We start from the raw sequence: 21870 nt of genomic DNA, 5'->3' as shown, positions 1-21870 counted from the left end.
CGTTCCTACTCTTGCTTTTCGAGCTGGAGCCCCGGTTAACCCGCTAGGCAGTCCGCAGTTCCGGATCAGGCATCAGCCATACTGGGCCCTATCTGTGGTGGTCTGATGGCTCTTTACTTAACTTGATTATTATTCTGTTTCGTTTTGGTTTGCACTATCGTTGTTCTAAAAACTATTCACTTAACTGCACCATTGTTTCCTGATAGCCAATGAATATATGCATTCAAAATACTTGTTATGTACTCTAAAATAATATTTTGAAACAAACATAGCAGTAAATATGCATAGCTTTTGTTAGGACAAACATACTCCCGGAATTGAATCCGGAACCACCCAGTGAGTGGAGATAACATAAAGTTCTGTAAGTAAACAGATAGAGCATACTTTTGGGACCTCTATTCTGTCCTAGTTTCTATTGATCCCAACAATAGTCAACTGAAGGTAAAAATATAAAACGTGAATGGCTTTTGTCAGCACAGAATGAATCATTTCAACTCCACAAATTATATATTGCAAGCCGTAAAAAATAGAATTTTGATTAAAATGAATATGTACAAAGTTTAGGCAAATTGAAACAGTTTTGCAACAATATGAACAATGTTTTTTTTTTTACAAAATTTAGCCACGTATTGTTTGATCATCTATACTAAAGTTTGTTTCGTTTCGATGATATATTTGTTTTCGCTGTTATTGGAACGCACCGGCTCTTGTGTATGAAAGTTTTCAGCAACGAATATGATATTGTTACACGCATAAACGCGTTAAATATCGAATGAAGTAAACAATGAATTAATAAAGCTGTAACACAAACTCTGGATGTGAACAATAGGAGTGTCTTCCTGGTGCCTGCCGAGGAATCGGATATTTCCATTTGGGGGATTTGGAACCATTCAATTTGTATCCTCACTTACGACATTTGTGTTGTAACGTGATACACAATACACAAACACACACACTACACAGTACACAGGCTCACATACCTCCCCTTTAAATATGGATGCCAGAGCTTTAACGGCACTTATGTTTAAGCTTGTTTATGCACAAAGCTAAGAGAGTTTTAGTGGCACGCTTCGCATGTCTTCGCCCTGGAACTCAGCCCAACTTTATTTTTTCACATAAAAATATGTTCGAGCATTAAATAAAAATGTTTAAACTTTTGTAGGTCGCCTGGGTAAGGATTTATATTTATGAAATTGTGATACATTGAATTGACGCCGTTTAAGCGTGAAAATTGCTGCCGACTTTAACGTTGTGGCGCGCAAATAAAACAGGTTAACTAAATCCTGCCATTACACCGAACTGAAATCGTATGATACATTATTTTACACACGCTTGTGCTTGCTTTAACTGGTTAACGTTTTAAATAACTTTTTATATATACTTACGTAAAAAAATAATTAAATTCTATGTAGTAATATAGAATTTTAATTTTATATGAAATCGATTAGTCTTCGTATCGCGCTTAAATGGTAGAGAGGTTTTAGTAATGATTTACAATTTAAAATTATTGGTATCCATAATTCATTACGTATTTTAAAAACAAATGTTGTGTGATTTTGTTTTACATAATTTATCTTTCTTCATTCACAATATAAATAAAAACAAATGACATGTCAATGACGTCACGCCCAAAATGACTAGAATAGCAATATATTTTGTTCTCATTTTAAATTTAAAAATGTTTATAGAATGACGATTCCATACAAAAAATAAACAAATAACATGTTAGTGACGTCATACCGACTTTTTGTATTCTTTTTCTAAATTAAGTGACTCTTTGTATTACATAAAAAGATAGAAAAATCTCGAGTAATCATTTGAAACATTGAAAACGGTTGATGAAATTATGTTCATTGTATTATTTTATTCATCTCGATCGTAGAATCGATATAAAATATTCGAAAAAAGAAATTATTTTAAAGTTATATTCAGAGTACTAACCCTTGGTATGCAAGCACTTTGTGTCTTATATACGAGAGCTTAAAACTTATTAATATTTGTAGTACAAGTACAAGAGGCAATTTAACGTAATTCCCTTTAAATAAAGTTTGATTAACCACACTAGTATAGTACTGCATCCAAACACAATAACGTACATTTCCAAATACAAAAAGCCGGCCTCACATTCAGAACCCCCGCGTCGCCACACAACTTCCTACATGGTCCGCACATAAACCTTACAAAAGTGGCTATCCAACGCGCCGTGTAAACGAAGGAGAGGCGATAATTCAGCGATAGAGCCTCCAAGAGGGCGGAGGTATCGATCTCAGGGAGGGAGGACCTCTGGCCAGGTTCCAAGGTGTCCACTGGACCAGTCCATGTTTCTCTCGCCTCAATTTACCGACTCTCGTTTCGGAAATTCGGAAATTCGGAACAACATATAGTTTTACACGCAGTTTGAAGGGCCCACCATTGATTCTGATGTCCCTTTGTTTTTATTGTTATTGCGAGTGTAAGGGACGAGGATGGGATCAGCTGGAGACGAGTTTTGTTTTGTTTTAAGATTGTTTTGAAGATCAACAGTGGTACTTAGAAAGGTACTTTGATCAAGCTATTGTAGAGAGAATTAAATTGAAAAAAGGTAATCATTGTGGATTAAACACGATGCTATAAAGGAGAATGCCATGATATGTTACTTCGACATAAATAAGTTATCTTACCTTATTTTGTTACAATATAGGCTTCGGTATAGAAAACCCTCTTAAGAAATCGATTTATAGCGATCCAATATATTTCATCGTGAAGTACAATGGCCGAACTCACGTAAAACTGACTAGTAGGAGTATCTTATCTCCTCACACAAGTCGGAAGTCATAAAAGTAAACTTTTATGACTGTTTTTAGACCGCGCGACTCTTTCGGTGCTCGCACAAAGGGCAGCTAGTACTTTATGTATTTACCTATATGTGTACGAGAACATCTAAATAAATAAGGGTCGCTAACAAAGCGATAAACTGCTTTTGACATGTTATTATACCCTCACAGAATTCAAACATTGCGAGAAATAGAAGTATTTGCAGAAATATTGGACCATCGATACGGAGATAAAGAGTAGCGACGACTGAACGTGTCGTGCTTAACATGGAACGCAACGCGAAACTACCTCGGCTTCACACCGGGCAGAAGATCTCGTAAACTGGCGAAATTCCGTCAAATTACGGAGAGGTTAATCCGGGGGCAGCAGCTGTTTGATAAAGCCCCTTGGCCATAGCTAATGTAAATTCCGCGGCTTCACCGGCGAAGAATGCCGGAGCCCTAAATAAGTACACTTCAAAGTACGTAGCGAGTGCCTTTTCCTGCACAAAGAGCCAATTACATAATACCAGCCCTCACAGTTAATGACGTGATTATGGTCGACGAAAAATTACGCTTCTTTTTTCACCATGTATAGCGGTTTTGGGTTTGCGTACGGCTGAAAGGAATATTTCGCATTATGGAATTAAATTTTTGTACGACGATGAATGTAAATTAATTTACTTGGAAAATGAAGGTGATGAAAGACTGGTTTGGCGCCTATTTATTTTATTTATATTTATTTTTTATAAAAACTTTGCCTCACACTAGAATTTTACTCTGCGTTGTGGGTGAGGCACAACAAACATACAAGTTCACGTCCAACATGACACCCAGATCCAAAAAACAATTTGTGAATAATATAAAGGTTTGTTCCATGCGGGATCGAACCCTCTACTACACTTTATGTGGCAACCGGTTTCCTAGCTACCGCGCCAACCGCGCCGTCAGCCTATGAAGTTGTATTAAAGTTAATATTATGAAACATTCACTGTAGTCAGCACATCACAGAGAAAAACTCAAGATACAAATGGCTTTTCTAAAAAGAAGCAAAGTACAGACCTGTCCATTTTTAGAAGATGAACCAATTTAATTGGTGAAGGTCGTCGTGTCTCCTATTATTGCAATATTACATCATTATACCAGTGACAAGACGGCGCACAACCTCCGTTGTTTCCCAAATAAGACTCAAACAAAAATTGCTCGATTTAAAATTATTCTTCAGAAAAGCTTCTTTTTATTCTTGTGGAGTAAGTGCTGCGTCTTAATTTATATTGTGCGCCAAAATACCTCGGCTCACAATTTTTCAGAGAAGACTTTTGTTGCCGGCCTCTTGTTGTGGTAATGTTTTTTTTTTGTGAAATAATAATATACTGGTATGTGTCTGTTGCTAGATTTTTGGTCAATAAAGTTATTATTATTATAGTAAACTCGCATGCATGCATGATGCATCCCCTTTATGTCAAACATCATGTGTTTCTTGCATGTGCTACCGTCAACCCAACTACATCAACTTCGCATCTTTGTTCATATCATAGTAGTCTCTAAACAATGGAAATAAAGCCTATAATGGAAGTGACACTGGTGTCTTCTCGGCTGTTTAAAAGTTAATTCTTCTGTAATTATCATCAACAGTGTACTGAAGATAAACATTTTAATAAAGTTTGCAAAAATAACTCTGACCTTCTTTCAAAAATATGTCTGTTGTCCACGCATTAAAAATAATATGAATTAATTGAGGTCTGAGAGTGCTGCGGCGTGTCTGTGAATTTACCGGAACAATACTAAGAGGCTTCGGAGGAAGGTGGGGGAGGGGCAAGGAGTCGCAGCTTGATCTCGCACGTCTATCACCTGGTTTCGTTTCCTCCATATTTACGCCGCCTCATCATCTATTATGAACATTAATACACCTGCTCATAAATACGGCCTAGTGTCCAACTTTTTGCCTCACATTATGTAAGTGGCGAGCTTTGTGCGGCGGCTTAACGCTAACCGCCGCGTTCGTGGTTAGGTCCGACGTGAACGCACGCGTTTGCGTCCGCCGAACAAAGGGATTTCAGCCTGGAGGGCCTTTGATCTCGACCCATTAAACTGGGCTCACAAAACCGAGCAACACAAGTTTATATGTGATACACTACAATTAAGTCTTATTAGGGCTAGGCCTTTGGTGGTTTTAAAGCAAAGTTTACAAGTCAAGTATTTCAAGGACGCTCGGCTTGTGTTCATTTTAATGAGCGTCTGCTCCGAAATCAGGTGACCACATAAAAATACAGCGGGGGATTATGTTTGACTATCATTGTTGAGTGACTCGGTTGGTATCACGCTGTATACTGCTGTAAGTATACATTTAGTAATGGTAAACACAATCAACACGGACACAGTAACTGGTCGGTGGCGGGCTGTGGGTCGGTGGCACAATACATACACACACTTCCATTGGCATTCAACACTCGGCCGGCCATTGTGCAGTAATTGTAGGCTCTTTGATTAATGCCCTAATCTAGGAAATAAAAGTACAGCCCTGAAAAAAAAATACATTAATAACAAACGTCCATTTAATACATTTGCCCATTTCCTACAATTTATTACAATTTGGGTTTATTCTTACGGCATACGGTCATAATTACATTATTCAAATGGAATTTTCCCCGAGGGCGTGTAATTATCCACTCTATAAATTAATTTGGAAGCGTTCTGCCATGAATTATTCAATTTCTATGGTGACCTCGTGAAGTGCTTCGGGTCAATATCGAATAACAATAAGATTGCAGATGTTTTCCTTTGTTCAGCCGAACTGCTTTTCCGCGGCTCCAAGTGGGCGTCTGGCTGGATTAGCCTCCAGCTGATGGAATTATTAATACGTACCTATCTGGTAGTGGTCGCACTGTGGTTGGGAGAGATTTGCCCGTATTGTGCCTTTGTTATACTCATTGTTGGTAAAGTTACTAATAGAACGACAAAGAAAAAAAGTTGTTTAAACAGAAAAAACGGGACTCTTACGAGGCTTCGTAGCAGTATAAGATTTTCTCGGCTCAAGAGAAATAATGTAATAGATCTGGTTACAAAATTTGTTGACAACAGATGATTTAGTCATCAATGGATGCCCAACTCGGCTCACGACACTTCTCTCTGATGAAATCTGATAGCATGTTGGATTATTGTTTCCAGAAAACCGATTGCTAAGTTGCAAGATAAAGTAAGAAAAAGAAACAGAAAGAGACATAAAATACCTACTAAGTTACTCACTAAGTTCATTATAAAATGAATTTCAACCTACCAATCAGTCTCAATCGCCATAACCTATAGAGTTATCTGAATACCCCCTAACTCACTCAAAGTTAAATATAGACAAATAGTCTTCATGAAACAGAAACCTCTCAATAACTAGGTACAGTTTTTAATGACAAGATCGAATTTAATTAACGCCCATATAACAGCTTAGGCGATAAATTGCCAATAACAAGAGCGTGGAATATTGCCTAGCCTAGTGATTATTTTAAATCAAACTAGTTAAGGGAAGCCGATACGTGGGAGCCAGACGAGCACTCCACTAAATTAAACTAATAACAAGAGGAGTGTTATTGCCCTCTGTGATTCTCTCACAATAACATATCTCCTTTATACAATACGTCACTAGAAACTAATGTACCTATCTAAATATACTAAACAATTATTACCTTCTGACGTGGTCCCTTTTAACGTGGGCAAGCGCAATTGTTTATATTAGTATTAAATTTCTGTTTTTATTTCATGTTCACTGTTTTCTTCTATTCCGCTGTTTCTTTGTTCTTGTATTTACTCTTTGCAGTTTATATTTATTATTTTATATTATATAAGTAATTCTGTGTTTTATAATTTTTGTATTTGTGTGCCTGTCTTCTGTGAAATAGATGCCTTTTCTTTCTTTCTTCTGTCTTTACTTAAGCAACCTTTAAACCTTTAAGAAAATACTGTATTTTTTAAAGGCCGTCAACGCATATGTGACTTGTCTTGTATGTTCTTCTAGATAAGTAGTATTCAAAAGCCAGTCAGAGGACGATTGTCATTTTTTATACTATAAATTATGGAAAGTCAGTGTCTCTTTATCCCATAAAAACATTATAAGCTTGATATTACATAGACATTATATATTGAACTTCAAAAACCTTTATACAATAAAACATGGATTGATGAATATGTCACCGAAATAAATCAAACCCTTTCACAATTCAATCTAGCTCAAAATTAATTACGTATCTCATACGCAGCCGATATCTAATCAACGATCCTTTTTCTACATTCCAAATGAAATAGTAAATCCATAGCAAACACAGTGCAATGATTGGTTATTGACGAACAACCCAATAAACTCGTATGAACTGAAACATCAATTCTAGCTTGACAAATATTGAATCTAGAATCATTATTAATTTCGAGAGGTTTATCAAAAGATTTTGCTCAATCACGAGACGACTTAATAAAGTGAAATATAGAGTGTTTGGTAGAAGAACTTGTAGGGTTCTTCATCTTCTCTACAGGTTACAAAATGGCGGTTTAAAATGTTATAAATGGCCTAAGGCTTAAACTATTTAAAACACTTTTAGGCCTAACTTGTCGAAAGTTAAGTTTACTCTCTTTTTCAGGTATGTTTTTTTTTGTAAGCAATCGCGGCCGCCCATGGACACCCAAAACACTAGAAGCGTTACAAGTGCGTTGCCGGCCTTTTGGTAATTGGTAATTTGGGGGTAATTGGGGTTTTCTGTGTGGCCGTGGTATCACTCCGGTCGAGCTGGCTCATTCGTGCCAAAGCATGGCTCTTACACACATATTATTTACTTCCTTCCAAATGTATATATTTCCAAAACTCTTTTTAAGTAGGTGCACTATACTATAAAAATATGTACCTCTAGTCGTGTACTCTATGATATAGGTATTAAAATCCACTGCTCGCACACTTCAATACACATAATAAAGCTACAACTGAATTCAACAATTTTACGATATCTGCAAAAGGTCGGTAGTTGAGTCGGATGACGTAATTTTGCAAGCGTAAGAGAAGTAACTCACAGCTTCGCATATAATATAATAAGCGCTCCATCATATCGCACGTCTAGCGTCGCACATATTCTAAGTTATGCATGACTTAAGATATTTTACTTAATAAGTTTAGTCGGGATAAAGAGCTTAGACTTACGTTCGCTCTAATTGTGTAATCGAATTTATTAAGATCTCGTTGTAGTTGATCATGGAGACGCGATTATCGAGAACTTGAATCCTGTAACGCCTATTATGCTTTAGATAGATAGGTAGCTGTATATCTACCGGAGTGAAATAAGATATTTAGCGTTTAATTAGTTTTTATTAGACTTATAAAAACAGTGCTACCATAAATACATGAATATCTAGTCTAGACTAGTAAATAAAATTGGAGTGTCGGTTTGTAATATTAAAAAACTCGCTCATGTAGTAACATGCATATGAATATCCAATACATATACCCAAATCACATTTTTTACAATGTCCCGGTTAATCTCCGAAATGGCTGGACGTTTATTGGCAAGTACCTGATGTAATACTTGTACTTGTAACTTGGGCTAATTTTAATTTAGAATAAAAAAACAAATCCCAAATCCAGACGAAGTCGCGGGCAACAGCTAGTGTAATAATTTCTGAATGTTTATAGAGATATACATAATTGGATACACATTTCAGTATATGAATCGATCTCTCTTCTTATTTTCATATTTTAAGTGAGTAAACTGACGACTAACGTCCCTGTTGCTAAATAATTGGCAACGTAATCAAGACGCCGTAGAGAAATACCTATATAAAATTCCCTCTCGGCAATCACTAATAATTCAGAACAAAGTCTTTTAAATCAGCCATGTGTATGAATAATATTAAATAAACGACGTTTTTCGATGTGACAACACAATTTCCATGACAAGCGACAATTTAACAATATTCAATCAGGCAACACCAATTTTATTTTACGTTTTCGATGCTAGAATCTTTTTATTTCATTTTGTGTTATTGCGACGTAGATTTTAAATGTATTTAGAAGACCTTAGTCTGTACCTATTAAAGTTGGTAGTTTGAAAGCATTACTAATTCCGAAGTGCGTAGTACAACATCAATACTTAAATACTTTATTCATATGACATCATCGTCAGTTTTTTTTTGTGGGGGAAGATCATTCTATGACTTCTCTGCCTTGGGTGAGGCGAGAGGGAGTTTTAAAACTCTTATTGACCCTTAAAACCACCCCGTTCCTACCCCTGCTTTTCGACCCGGACTCCAGGTAACCATTTGGCAGTCTGCAGGTACGCAATCATCGTCAGCCGCGGGTAAAATCTAGTACCTAGATCCTAGGCACCTTGATAATTACCATGTACCGATTTAAATTCTAGATAGAAATCTAGACGCCAAAAGTCATTAAATTCGTAACTCTTGTCACGAGATAAGGTCGCAGCTTTCTTAGAAACTAAAGGAGGTTGTATACATAATTTATTAAATTAACTGAACTACTAGGTAAAATAAATTTCGTCGGAAGATATCAATCGCTTTGTGCGAAATCTTCAAATACTTGGGAAGACCCCGGCTAAGATATTTCTGTGGTTAACTGGTATATAGGATTAATTTAGCTAAGAATCTAAGGTTATAGAGGGGAAGTTTAGACTTAATTATTAAAGAGATACAGATTATCACTATATAATACAAAACAAAGTCGCTTTCTCTGTCCCTATGTCCCTTTGCATGCTTAGGCAAATCTTTAAAACCACGCAACGGATTTTGATGCGGTTTCTCCGAAAGATTCGAGAGAATCTTTTATTATATGTATAATACATGCAAAATTACACCATTGCACCCATGCGAAGCTGGGGCGGGTTGCTAGTTTATTATAGACAATATCGGAAAGCATGGTTATAACATTACATAATTATGTTTTAAGTAACTAGTTTAGAACCATGTTAGAGGTTCATATTCATGACCAGTATTCCGCGACTATCGCGCTGCTGCTAAATATGAGCCTTTGGCATGACTTAAAACTAGTCGACTTCCTCGTAAAATAATTACATGATTAAGCCAAAAAACGTTATCATTAAATTAGTGTGTGTCACGAAAATTATAATATAAATACTGCGTTATTCCATACCCATATTTTGACAATGTTAATTGTATGGATAGATTATGCATATAAAACACATGGAATTAAATAAAATCGTAACATATTCAATACAGCTACAGTATAAGTTCAACTAGTTTTCAAGTCCCAGTCATATCAAGCGATACACGGTGGTAAGTGGTTACATTGATTAAATGTATGTAAAATTGATCGTTAAATAAACGTTTACTTTTTTCATGGATCCATAAGTATTTCGATTTTCATTTTGCGAGAACTGCAAACATGACTTAATAAATATAGCATTTGGCCGCAAAATAACATCAATATTGATAAACAGCGAATTGAAGTGGGCAGAGAAATTATTCTGTAGCAGTGTATGTCAGTTATTTCACCCACGCCATGTTATTCCATGTAAAAAGTGGCTTTCCTGCTATTCCAGACTATAATCTATCATCTTTCAATCGTTACTCTTTGCGTGAAAGTCCCGCACGCAGCAACTCTTTGTGTGATCCACAAATTATTGTTTCGAATCTGGGTGTCATGTCCATGTGAAATTGTATGTTTGTAAACGCACCCACGACACAGGAGACAAGCCTAATGAGGGGCAAAGTTTAAAAAAATAAGAAGTTATAAAAAAAATTCTAGTAAAGTATAGTAGCTATAATATTAATAGGAAATAGGATAAACAGTATCATTCAGTTGCACCTCCAACCCTTCAACTAATTGTACAAGCTGCCATAAAGCATAAAAACAACGTCGCCCCCTACAGTGCGCTCCCGAAACTTTGTTCAAATTAAAGTTGTAGAGGGAACAAATTATCAACCCCACGGGGCAAACAAACGAACGAACAAACATAAAGTTATATAAGCCATTCTAATTGAAATTCAAGTTGACGGGCGGTAATTTTTAGACGGTCATAAAAACAACTGCATTGTTATGACTCGGTTTTAGAGAAGAAGAATGGGTTGGAGGAACCGACAATTATATATTTTTTTAACGTTAATAAGTATGCGTTTAGCCACCAACCCGCTTACTGCCAGGACGGCAAAGCGAAGATGTCGCCGAAGATGAAGCACGAACACTTAGAAAGTACTTATTCACTTTATATAAAAAGTGTTCTTTATAATTAGAGTATTCAATAACTAGGGTAATTTGTGATAATTAAGAGAATCATGTAATCTGCTTACGTAACTTAATTAAAGCTTCAGATGATACTGCGAAACCTTGATGATATAAATAGACCATCCGTATTTATGGCTTTCTGTTAAACATCAAAGATAAAATATACGCGAGACAGCGAACTAGTATCAAGAGACAACAGCGTTAAGCTATAAATAAATAGAACACTCCTCAAATAGACAGTCATCAATAAAGCAGCGCCTAAATCACTCCGCAATAAGGACGATTGAAACGATGTAATATCTCCTACCAGTACACAATACACTCAGATATTTGAACAAACAACTTGGACAAACAGACAGAAACACAAACACGGGCCGGCGAGGTTTATCCCAGCACATCGGTCACTAGTGTCGGCTTAAAGGTTACACACTAATGTTTCTACGGATTGCCGAGGATTATCGAGTCGTGTAAATAACTCCCGTGCTCTTACGAGGCCTCTCTATGTATTACGGTATATAGATAATCAGCCGCGAAAATATTAAGCTCCTCGTTCAAGTTATTACATACGTTTGTCAGTTGACAGTTATGAATCTTCGACCCAAATTCCAGCTCCGTCTCAAAGGACCAACTCAGCTCTAACAGAATGCTATCTGGTACTAAATGAATTCGAAATCGCCTCCGACCGAGTTTTAGACATTATTAAACATTAATCTTTTAGGTACTTTAAAGTACCAGGTAGCAGCTTGATATAAAATTCAATTACACGTGAACATTCGGTGGAGCGGACCGAGCCCGTCACCGACTACGTGAGCGGGCGGAGGAGAATTTGATTTGAATTCTACGAAGCTAGTTAAAATTATAGTCGATAATTGCCTGTACAATTATTTCAACCTTTCAATTTGAAAGTTTTCACTAAAATAATTGTACCTGCTGACCCATTTAAAGATAACGATGTCGAAATAAACAAAGTTCGCGGTAATTAAACTTTACAAAAACAACATTAATATTCTAAATACCTAAAACAACAAAGCTAGTTATCAAACTCGGGGTAATCTGGCTCATATTCATAGTCTGCCCGGCCGGGGTCACAGCACCAGACTACACATATACTATGTATTGTGTTTGTGTACAGTGCTCAGCGAATTTTTTGGATGGCTGCGTAAAAAAATGTTGTATCTTTATGACTAAACTGGAACAGTTATTATTCTAGTCTGTAAAATATTATGTCATATAAAATGTGTACCGTATACCTAATATACATGTCAGGGTAAAAACTAGTTCGTATAAAACATTCCTTTATTTTATTCTAGTCGTGAGAACAACAAAAGCAGAATATTATAAACTATATAATAAATAGGAGCAGCTATTGTACTACAAAGTTAATCAGCGAGTATCTCAGTGTAAAGTCAAAGGAATTAATTAACTCATAATACTCCATTAAAAGCATCGCTCCATTACTTCTGTAGACAAACAAACAGACAGTTCTAGGTACAATTTAATCCTGCTCGACAATATCCGACAAAGGAGTTTTTAAATTTCTTTAGTAAGTGTGGAAGTTCTGGTCCTTTGGTCCGATTTAAATCGCGCAAAAAGACCAGGAGTCCAGTGCTTCCGTAACTTTTAGCAGCGAGTGATCATCTTCAAAGAGACATCGTTAAAATGGTCCTAATGGGCACGTTATATAATCTTGTGAGTTAAACTCTAATATTTTATTCATTAATGAATTAGTGATGATTTGTTTCGTTACAAGTTTTAACGAAACCTAATCTATTTCTCACTACTCTTTTCGCGGATGACACAGTAGACAGTAGCCTACTAAAAGATTAAACAATAAATAAAAACCGAGCAGCACTTTATCTCTAACCCAACTGCCAAGCAAGGATATTAGACCAAACCTCTCTTATGTAGAAAAGGCAAATAGATCAGTAGCGGACTGCCGTACTGACGTACTGCTGATGTAAATTATTAGGATCTTTGTATGTATACATATTTATATTTCTAAACTACCTCCTGCTTCAACGGCTTTGCCCACGTTCCCGTAAGATAAAAAGTAGCCTATGTGTTATTCTAGACCGTAATCTATCCCTATTCCAAATTTCATCCTGATCCCTTAAGTAGTTTTTGCGTGAAAGAGTAACAAACATACATACTCACAAAATTTCGCATTTATAATGTTAGTAGGATAATAAGCGTTTCACTTTTAGCAGTCATTTTTTTTAATCAAAATTTTTATTAGGGCTTTTTTTCCTAATAGGAACATGACAGCCCCATTATATGATACAAAATACAGTGCATAGAAAGCAGCTAAACCATGTTTAGCTTGCCCAGCAGTCATGTTAAAGAATATTTAATAACTTGTAATTTCATAGTGAAAATTACATTTATATTTATATAAATTATTGGTATTGACAAACCGACACTAGTATAATAATTATCTCGTGACCAGTTTCTAACTTTACACAATACATGTTAAATCGCATGGAGTTATGATTGAACAATAGTGTTTATAAATTAGATTGCCGGTGGCAATATGTGAAATATTAAAGCTGTCCCATTTAATTTATTTATATATTAATAAACTGAATTACATAAATAATGAACATATGTATTTGGAGATCAAAATCATCAACATACAAGTATATAGAGACTGTAGCCATATATTGTCATATTAAATTATATGTTTTTTAACATGTATTAATATATTTTGTAATTAGTAAAAAAATCAATGGTTGATTCTATAACCAACCAATGATTATATTATTTTTGACCAACGAGGCAGTTTGATAACTATTTATTATAAGTACTACTAAGTTAAATATTTATAAGTCTTTATATCATAAGCCTGTATATACGATACTCACTGAATATGTATGTATGTACAGAGAGTTATATACAATATATACATAGTATACAATATATATGTTTGGCCGTGAGCATAGAGACCGCAGTGCGATCTGACTTGAACCGCAGCCGTTGTAAATGAGTCGCGGCTTAAGTGAAATATTTGAACAACTAACTAAACATTCCTTGTTTAGTTATTTTAACAAAGCATTTCAAATTATGTTTCTGAGCCTTTGCAAAACTGTACATTTATAAATATATATACCAGCAGTTTCGCCTGCGTTACCGTGGGATAAAAAGTATGTAGCCTATGTGTTATTCCAGACCATAATCTACCCATGTTCCAAATTTCTTCTCGATCCCTTTAGCCGTTTTGACGTAATTGAGTAACAAATATACACACAAACTCACAGACTTTCGCATTTATAAAATTAGTAAGGTGGAATACTACATATATTGCAGTATCTGCATAGCACAACTGTATTCCAAACTAATTCTTGAACATTACTCTAACACATAGTCAGTTTCATTGTTATGTAATAAAATCGAAAATTAGTAGGAAACTTGGGATGTAACTACTATGTAATAAAGTTGAAAATCTATCGATTTGTTATTATATAAGTTTTCATTAATACATACGAGTAAGTTCCTGCAGTGCGCACTCACGGACAGTAGGTAGAAAATATAAAATAAAAAAGAAATTAAGCAACAGTAGAAAATTATACATATACATACTTCCAAATCCCTGTCTCATTCAAGTACCAAAGATAATTACAAAAGGAAAGCTTAAAATAGTCATAAAATTAAACATGTTAATGAAGCTTTGAATCCCACAATGTTGAACCGAATGTGTCCCGCATAAAGTGTATTTTCCTTTAAGCACCCAATAAAAATAGAATTATTTATACCTACATGAAAGTAAGGATCGAATAGGTTTTTAGAAATTCTGTAGCCATTTTAGCGTACGCCTATCGGGTGTATAAATAACAGCGAATGACGTATATAGGGTGTTGTCATCCGGAGCCCTGGAGACGTAGACAGCCTAAACAGCTATCTAATCAGCCAACTTTGTCCTCGTTATCAACAACGCTATACGTCACACTATCAGTACAAAGTTCGTCCTTACATTTTCCAAAACTAAATCGGCAACAATAAGCAAAACAAAATTAATGCGCAGCCCATAATTATAATGCCGTACGCAAGTGAAGCTTCAGGGTGCTTGAATATTCATCAGATCATTATCATAAGCAAATACCCTCGGGAGCTGCCCTCTAGGTACTTATAGGAAAAATATTTCGAGGGCAGGGTCGCGGTCTCAACGGTGTGTTTATGGTGATACCCCGCTACGTCTGCTTATTAGTAATGCTTAATGAAGCGTCAATAAGATATGCACAAAGGTTTTGCATATTTTTTAGACATTCATGAATATTTCATGTCCGTGGCCATTGTGGAGAGACCCGGGGGAAGTCGGTGCGCTCGTAACTTGTTTGCCGTACCTACTCGAGCAGCCACTCGGGACTCGCTGAAGCCGCATTTTTAACACATACATCAGATTAAAATATAAAACTTTAAAGAAAAGTGATGGGAACGAAACCTTTTAAAACATTATACATTCAGGCATGCATAAAGAAAGTGTGGTGTAAATCGTAGCGCGGCGGTAAAATGGCGCTCGCGGCCGCCCGGCAGGCAGGCTTCATCGCGGTCTCAAATTATTATGCAAGAACCACTAACACCAAACTTAATTCCTTACATTTATTCACCACAATGTACTGGAGCACTTCGCGTAATAATACCAGAAATTCTCCCAGCTAAGATATTACAATAATTTATTGTTCTGCGAAGGCCGAAAGGCCGTAAATTTTAATAATTTTGACAAATTAAAAATGGAAATTAAACCTTGTTTTTAATTGGTAAATGAATTAAGGCTCGGCCGTAATTCATTTTTATTAACAATATCAATGTTACACGTATTTTAATTATGTTACGAGACTTAAATGTGGTTCTCTGAACTAAATAAATAATTAAAGTACTGAAATAAATATTATTTGAATACTGTCCAATATTCTCATATACTGTACTAGCTGACCCGCGCAACTTCGTTTGCGTGTATCCCGCTACTTCGACAAATACAGTCAACGCACCAACACATATTGGATACTAATTTTCAATTCACAATAACTTCTCTTTCCCTTAACCGCGTTTAAAATATTAAAATGTTTTTTTGTTTCTGTGACTCTTCTTTGATCGCCCCCCCTATCAGTTTTTGGAAAAAATATTTAAGTAATGTACAGATTTTTTTTGTCTTATATGTATAGATCAAAGTCGTAGTACCTACTTTTTAATATTATTTATAGGGACGCTGCCCCCGCCGCCGCGGCCGGCCCGTACCGTGCCGCAATACTAATATCGTGATATCTCCTAAACTATATGTCTAAATAACACACTGTAAACTGCAAAAATAATCTAAATTAAATGCTCGTGATGATGAACTTACTTATTATGATAAGGATATATGTATTATTGGTTATATCACCAGTTAAACATCACCCAACGAATTAAATGTTTTTTTAATACAGAAAAGTAGTTTTTGTGACTTAAATAAAAAAGCTGGATATATGTCATCGCGGACTTTTTTGTAGAACTAATAAAGACCAATGTTTTTGCTATACATTGTTCTTACTTGTATCCAACGGTATAAGCGGCGCACGCACAAATGCAATCTTCAATTAGATTTTTTTCTGACTTCTTGGACATAAATCGCTATAACTCAGCTAATATAGTTTCAATGTATTTCAATTATATATAAAAACCTGTCGGAGAAAATACTCTTTCTATTAGTGAAAACCGCATCAAAATCCGTTGCGTAGTTTTAAAGTTTTATGCATACGAAGGGACTACAGACAAAATGGGCGACTTTGTTTTATACTATGTATAGATTAAGATATTATTATATTAAAAACTGTTTTAATTTTCGTCACTATTTTGATTAGAAGAAAAATATTATTTTTAAGATAATTTTATTTGTTAACAAGAGGCGACATTAGATTTATACAGATTTTTTTATTATGATTTATTTAATTCGTCGTATACGTAATGTGCTGAACCTATTCCTAATGTAGTCACTAGTTAATATGTACAAGAATAAAACCAGAACTCCCATGAAAATAAAAATATAAAATCTGCAATAAATCCTCAGCCCTTTGCAGCAGCGACACATCCTTTCTTTCCTGCACACCCGTCGGGAGCGGATGCAAGGGGAGGCACGCGCCGAGCGCCCGGAAGGCGGCGGTTGCGCAATTATCGCGAGCAATTAGTCGCAGTCGCGAGTCGAGCGCGACGCGTTTGTCTCTCCGCCTCACACTTCACTGTGATAGATATTGTGAAGATGACTAGACATGGGGAACTAGTCAATGGTTTTATTTAAATTTGTTTAGGGATTTGGTCTCTTCTGAATGACTTATAAAAAAACTAAGATATGTGGCTATTTATAGTCTTAACAGATTGGTCTACCGACTTATGGTCTACACATTAATTTTTGGGTCAATCTTCAAAACAGGCGTATTCGTGGTGCTTTTTAGATATAGATATTTAATGGTAATTATGTGTCTCATTGAAAATAATGATATCTGAAAAGCGCCAGAGTAATCACACAAATACCCCCGTTTCGGAGATTGACCCTTTTACAATAATAAATTAACCACATATTGGTCAAGAATGCTAGTTCACAACAACTAGCCAATGACAGTATTTCTACTATAATTATATCGATAAAATAAAATACGACTTAAAAGCGATAAAGTTTAAAGTGCAATTAGTCAAGAATGATGGCTGCAATAATCCGATAAAGGTCGACTTACGACCGAAATTACTAACCAATCTCAATCTTATATATTTGGATTAAGATCGATTTTTGACTGATAAGGGCTCTGTTAATTTAGATCGATTAAGAGGTTTTGAATTATGGTTATTAATTTACAACGTAAGGGTGTTGTACCATCAGAGATAGCTATATAGCTGGTCGTAAGTTAGTGACCATGTCAGTTTAAAAACTTATATATAGCTATGCTACGAAGATTTGAAACTATGTGACCGTTGCCAATGATACTAAGCTATACTATGAAGATGCGAAACTATGTGACTGTTTCCATTGATATCAAGATATGTAGCTGTGTGAGTAAGATGTGCTATGAAGATGCGCTGCTGCAAAGTAGCTGTGCGAGGAAGACGCGCAGCTCGAGTATTCGATGTATCGATAGTAGGGAAGCCATCCAAAGCACGCATCTATAGCACACATCTTTCCAAATAAAAAACAAAGCTTACTTATTTTGTATTCTGTTAAATAACACAACTAACTAACTATTCCATTTTAAATAAATGTACAAAAAGGGATAAAGCTCAGTAAACGTATAATAACACAAAGAGATTCCAGGAAACTTGTGATAGTTTGCTTCTATATTCTGCAAAAAATACGCTTTGTCGTATTATTCTCTCCATATTGTAATAAAACTACTGTTCTCGAATAAATGCAGATGTAATAGAGGCCTTAATACGAGTTTATTTAATGTTTAACGAAGAGCGCGTTCCGCAACCTGATTGGTTGGTTCATTCGCGCCGACCAATCACGGCGCCGAACGCGTTCTCGTTTCGTTTTCGTTTAACGTAAAGCAAACTCGTACTAAGGGTACAGAACAAAGATATTACGTTTTTATTGTCATGTTATTTGACAAATTAACACAATTCCTTAACAACAGTATCGTACCGCTATTTCGAACTGCAATGCAATAGCAACCAGATTGTAAAATTCCATTGAAGTCAATAAATAAACTATTTGCAATATCAAAATGGCAGCACAGGTCCTTTGACCAAGTGACCGAGTAACGGGCGATGCGATCTTAGGATATTGACTCGCAATATCGGACACAAACTACGAAGCACTGACTTTACCAATATTAAAGGGCGGAAGGGCAAAGGGTTGGAACTGTAGTTACTCCAGGATTGTCACAGTTCAGTTATTTATTTGATAGTTTCTGTTTTAGTGGTCGGTTTTGAAATGTCTAGTCGTGTTATGGTGTTCTATCTCTAAATTGTGATAATAATAACTGATTGTATGGTTTTATAATTGGGCGGTAGGCTACGATATTCGTGACTTATTTTTTTGAGGCGGAAAAATCATCCTGTCCAGAGGAAATGTCAGACTCTTACTGACTAAAAACCACCTCCTACTTTTCGAACCGGAGCTCTGGTAATCCGTCCGCAGGTCCGGTGTTTGTATCGGATAGAAAACGAATTTAAAAAAAATAATCTTATAGAATAACGTGCACCATGTCACTTTTTTATATTTTGTCTATCACACTTAATATTATAAATGTGAAAGTTTGTTTGTTTGGATGTTTCGATGTTTGTCCGTCAATCACACTGAAACTACTGAACGGATTTTGATAAAATTTGGTATACAGACAGGGTATACGTACTAACTATTATCCCACGGAAACGCGGGCGAAGCCGCTGGCAGAAGCTAGTGAGCAATAAAAAACTAGCGCAACAATAAACACAATTTAAAATATATTTTGCAAAACAATAGCGCCATAATATGTTACGAGGGTAATATCCAGCATTTATTGGGCGCTTCACTGCAGCACATAAAGCGAACTGACCGTCAGTAATGCATGTATAAAAATCAAATGGTTATCTTCAATAATTCGTATAAAAGGATATTATTTCAATGTTTCACTTTTATCTTAGTTATGAGTACAAAGAACATTATTGTAAGGTTAAGAGCGTGGAACAATCCCGCGACGTAAGGTATTTGTTACATTCCATTAAATAAATACCGACTAAGGCCCGATTCTTTGTTTAATATTTATTTGTTTTGGAACAATAAAAGAGAGACCCTAACAATAACGTATCTCTTGAAAATGTGTAAAAATGCTGTCATTCCTTTAGGTACTGAATTTGTTGCGGAGAAAATAACTAGATTTTTCTATTGACTTTGATTGTTACTATTTATTCTTTAACACAGATTTACTGGTTCTGTCTTGAACATCATTTGTTAGGAAACTTGCTCTTTCACATATTATAGGCTCGATTTTCGCAAGAAACAATAAGGTACATAAGCCATGGTAAGGTTTAAAAAAATATCTAATTGAACTTGTTTGATTACTGGATTCGTATAAAAGGTTTTTTGAAATAATAACAACTCATAAATTGACTGCACAGTTAGCGCGATAGCTGGGCAAGCGGCACGTTTAGCAGGTTCGATTTTCATACGGAGCAACTCTTTGTGTGATCCACAAATTGTTGATTCGAGTCTGGGTATCATTTGTATGTGAATTTGTATGTTTGTAAACGTACTAGCACACGTAGGAAATCCTTTATCAAGGTTTAATAAAATACTAATACTAAGTATGAATACGATTATATAAATTGGTAATAACTTAAATATATTTCACAATTGGAATATAAAAAAGAGTACCAATACTGACTGACATTTCAGCCGCCCACGCAATTCTGAGAAAGTTCAATAAAGAAATAAGAAATATTCACTCACATAGCCATTGATGTAGGATACAAGTGTCGATGTGAATAGCCTATCATGTCTATAGTACTACTTTATTTGAAGAATTCGAGCTACACACATTTTTATCTTTTTATCATTACATACATACATAACCAATACATGTCTCCCATGGGGTAGGCAGAGACCATGGAACGCCAATTGCCACGGTTTATATCATTAGTCTTTTTATATCAATTCGTAGTCTACTAACGGCTATTTTCAATAAATTTCTAGGTAGATAGAGACCTTTTAATGATAGAATTTTGACATAAGCTTATTCTATTGTTGTTTTTTGTGGGGGAAAATCATCTAATGACTTCTCCCGCCATGGGTGAGGCGAGAGGGCATGTCAGACTCTTACTGACTAAAAACTACCCTGTTCCTACTCCTGCTTTGAGCCGGAGCCCCGGTAACCTGTTACGTTGTCCGCAGCCTTGGAACAAAATGTGTCAATATTTTATATTATCCAATCGACCGGCAGATATTTCATTGAATTTCAATCGAGATCGGTTGTAAAAGAATGGTAGAAAAACATTCTAATAATTTAATCAAAAACAAAAAATGTGTGTCCGTTGTGATCTCTAGATTTGTTTCGATATTTCTTTTCGGAGAAAACAGTTTGAAAATACCGACCGATCGTATCGTTTTTCCTAGAAACTATCAAAGCTACACTTTGGAACGAGCACCTAGCTTCACTGACGGACAGACTGACAGCCAATTTTTTTATTTCTTTACTTGTTGACATTTCAAAAGTAGTAGGTATAGGTTATAGTTTAACTGGAATAAAGGATTTGGCTTTGACTTTGTCAAAAAGTGTTGCAGCTTTTTACAGGATCATACAATATCATTTATCATTCTATATATTTGAAATAATACTATTTTTTATATTATGATATAGTTTGTTGTGGAGTTTCTTGCTCGATCTTCTCCATTCGAAGCAACACTTTGGAACGAGCGCCTAGCTTCACTGACAGACAGACTGACGGACAATTCAATTTTACGTTTCAAAAGTGCCTTATTTAGGATTAATTGAAATAAATGCTTTGACTTTGACCTTGAATATCTTAATGAACAAGTACGTACCGTTCTGTTGCCCAGGTTTCGAACCCGGCAGCTGAGGTAGGCGGACTTCCCGACGAGGGCGGTGACGTTGCGTGGTGTGGCTGCGTCGAAGGACGGCGCCAGACGTGCGCCGGCGCTGCCCGCCGGCAGAGCGTTCACTGACCCCGCCCCGCCCGCGACGTCGCATGAACCTGGGAATAAAGAAAATTGGAATTATCACATTAATGTCATAAATGTGAAAGTTTCATTTATACAATTTTTTAAAGGATTTTGATGAATTTTTGTATACACACAAAAAAAAATACACACAGGGTATGAGCGGTAACTCGGGTAAACCCGCTGGCATAGGCTAATTGGCCATATTTTTGTCCTCAACATTCTATTGGCTTAGA

The 21870-nt window shown here is 35.8% G+C and overlaps 1 protein-coding gene across 7 annotated transcripts in view; it reads right to left on the bottom strand.

The window, feature by feature from the left end:
• LOC118277563 (zwei Ig domain protein zig-8-like) overlaps nt 1-21870 on the bottom strand; it is a 260266-nt gene that overhangs the window by 158697 nt on the left and 79699 nt on the right. For all 7 annotated transcript variants that reach the window (XM_050698542.1, XM_050698538.1, XM_050698540.1 and 4 more), the window contains exon 3: nt 21500-21669. In XM_050698542.1, coding sequence (XP_050554499.1) covers nt 21500-21669 — 170 coding nt within the window. The remainder of the gene's footprint in view (nt 1-21499; nt 21670-21870) is intronic.

The sequence above is a fragment of the Spodoptera frugiperda genome, chromosome 15, assembly GCF_023101765.2.
Source record: "Spodoptera frugiperda isolate SF20-4 chromosome 15, AGI-APGP_CSIRO_Sfru_2.0, whole genome shotgun sequence".
NCBI lineage: Eukaryota > Metazoa > Arthropoda > Insecta > Lepidoptera > Noctuidae > Spodoptera > Spodoptera frugiperda.
Note: the sequence above shows the minus strand (reverse complement) of the source record. Positions and strands in the feature narration are given on the sequence as shown.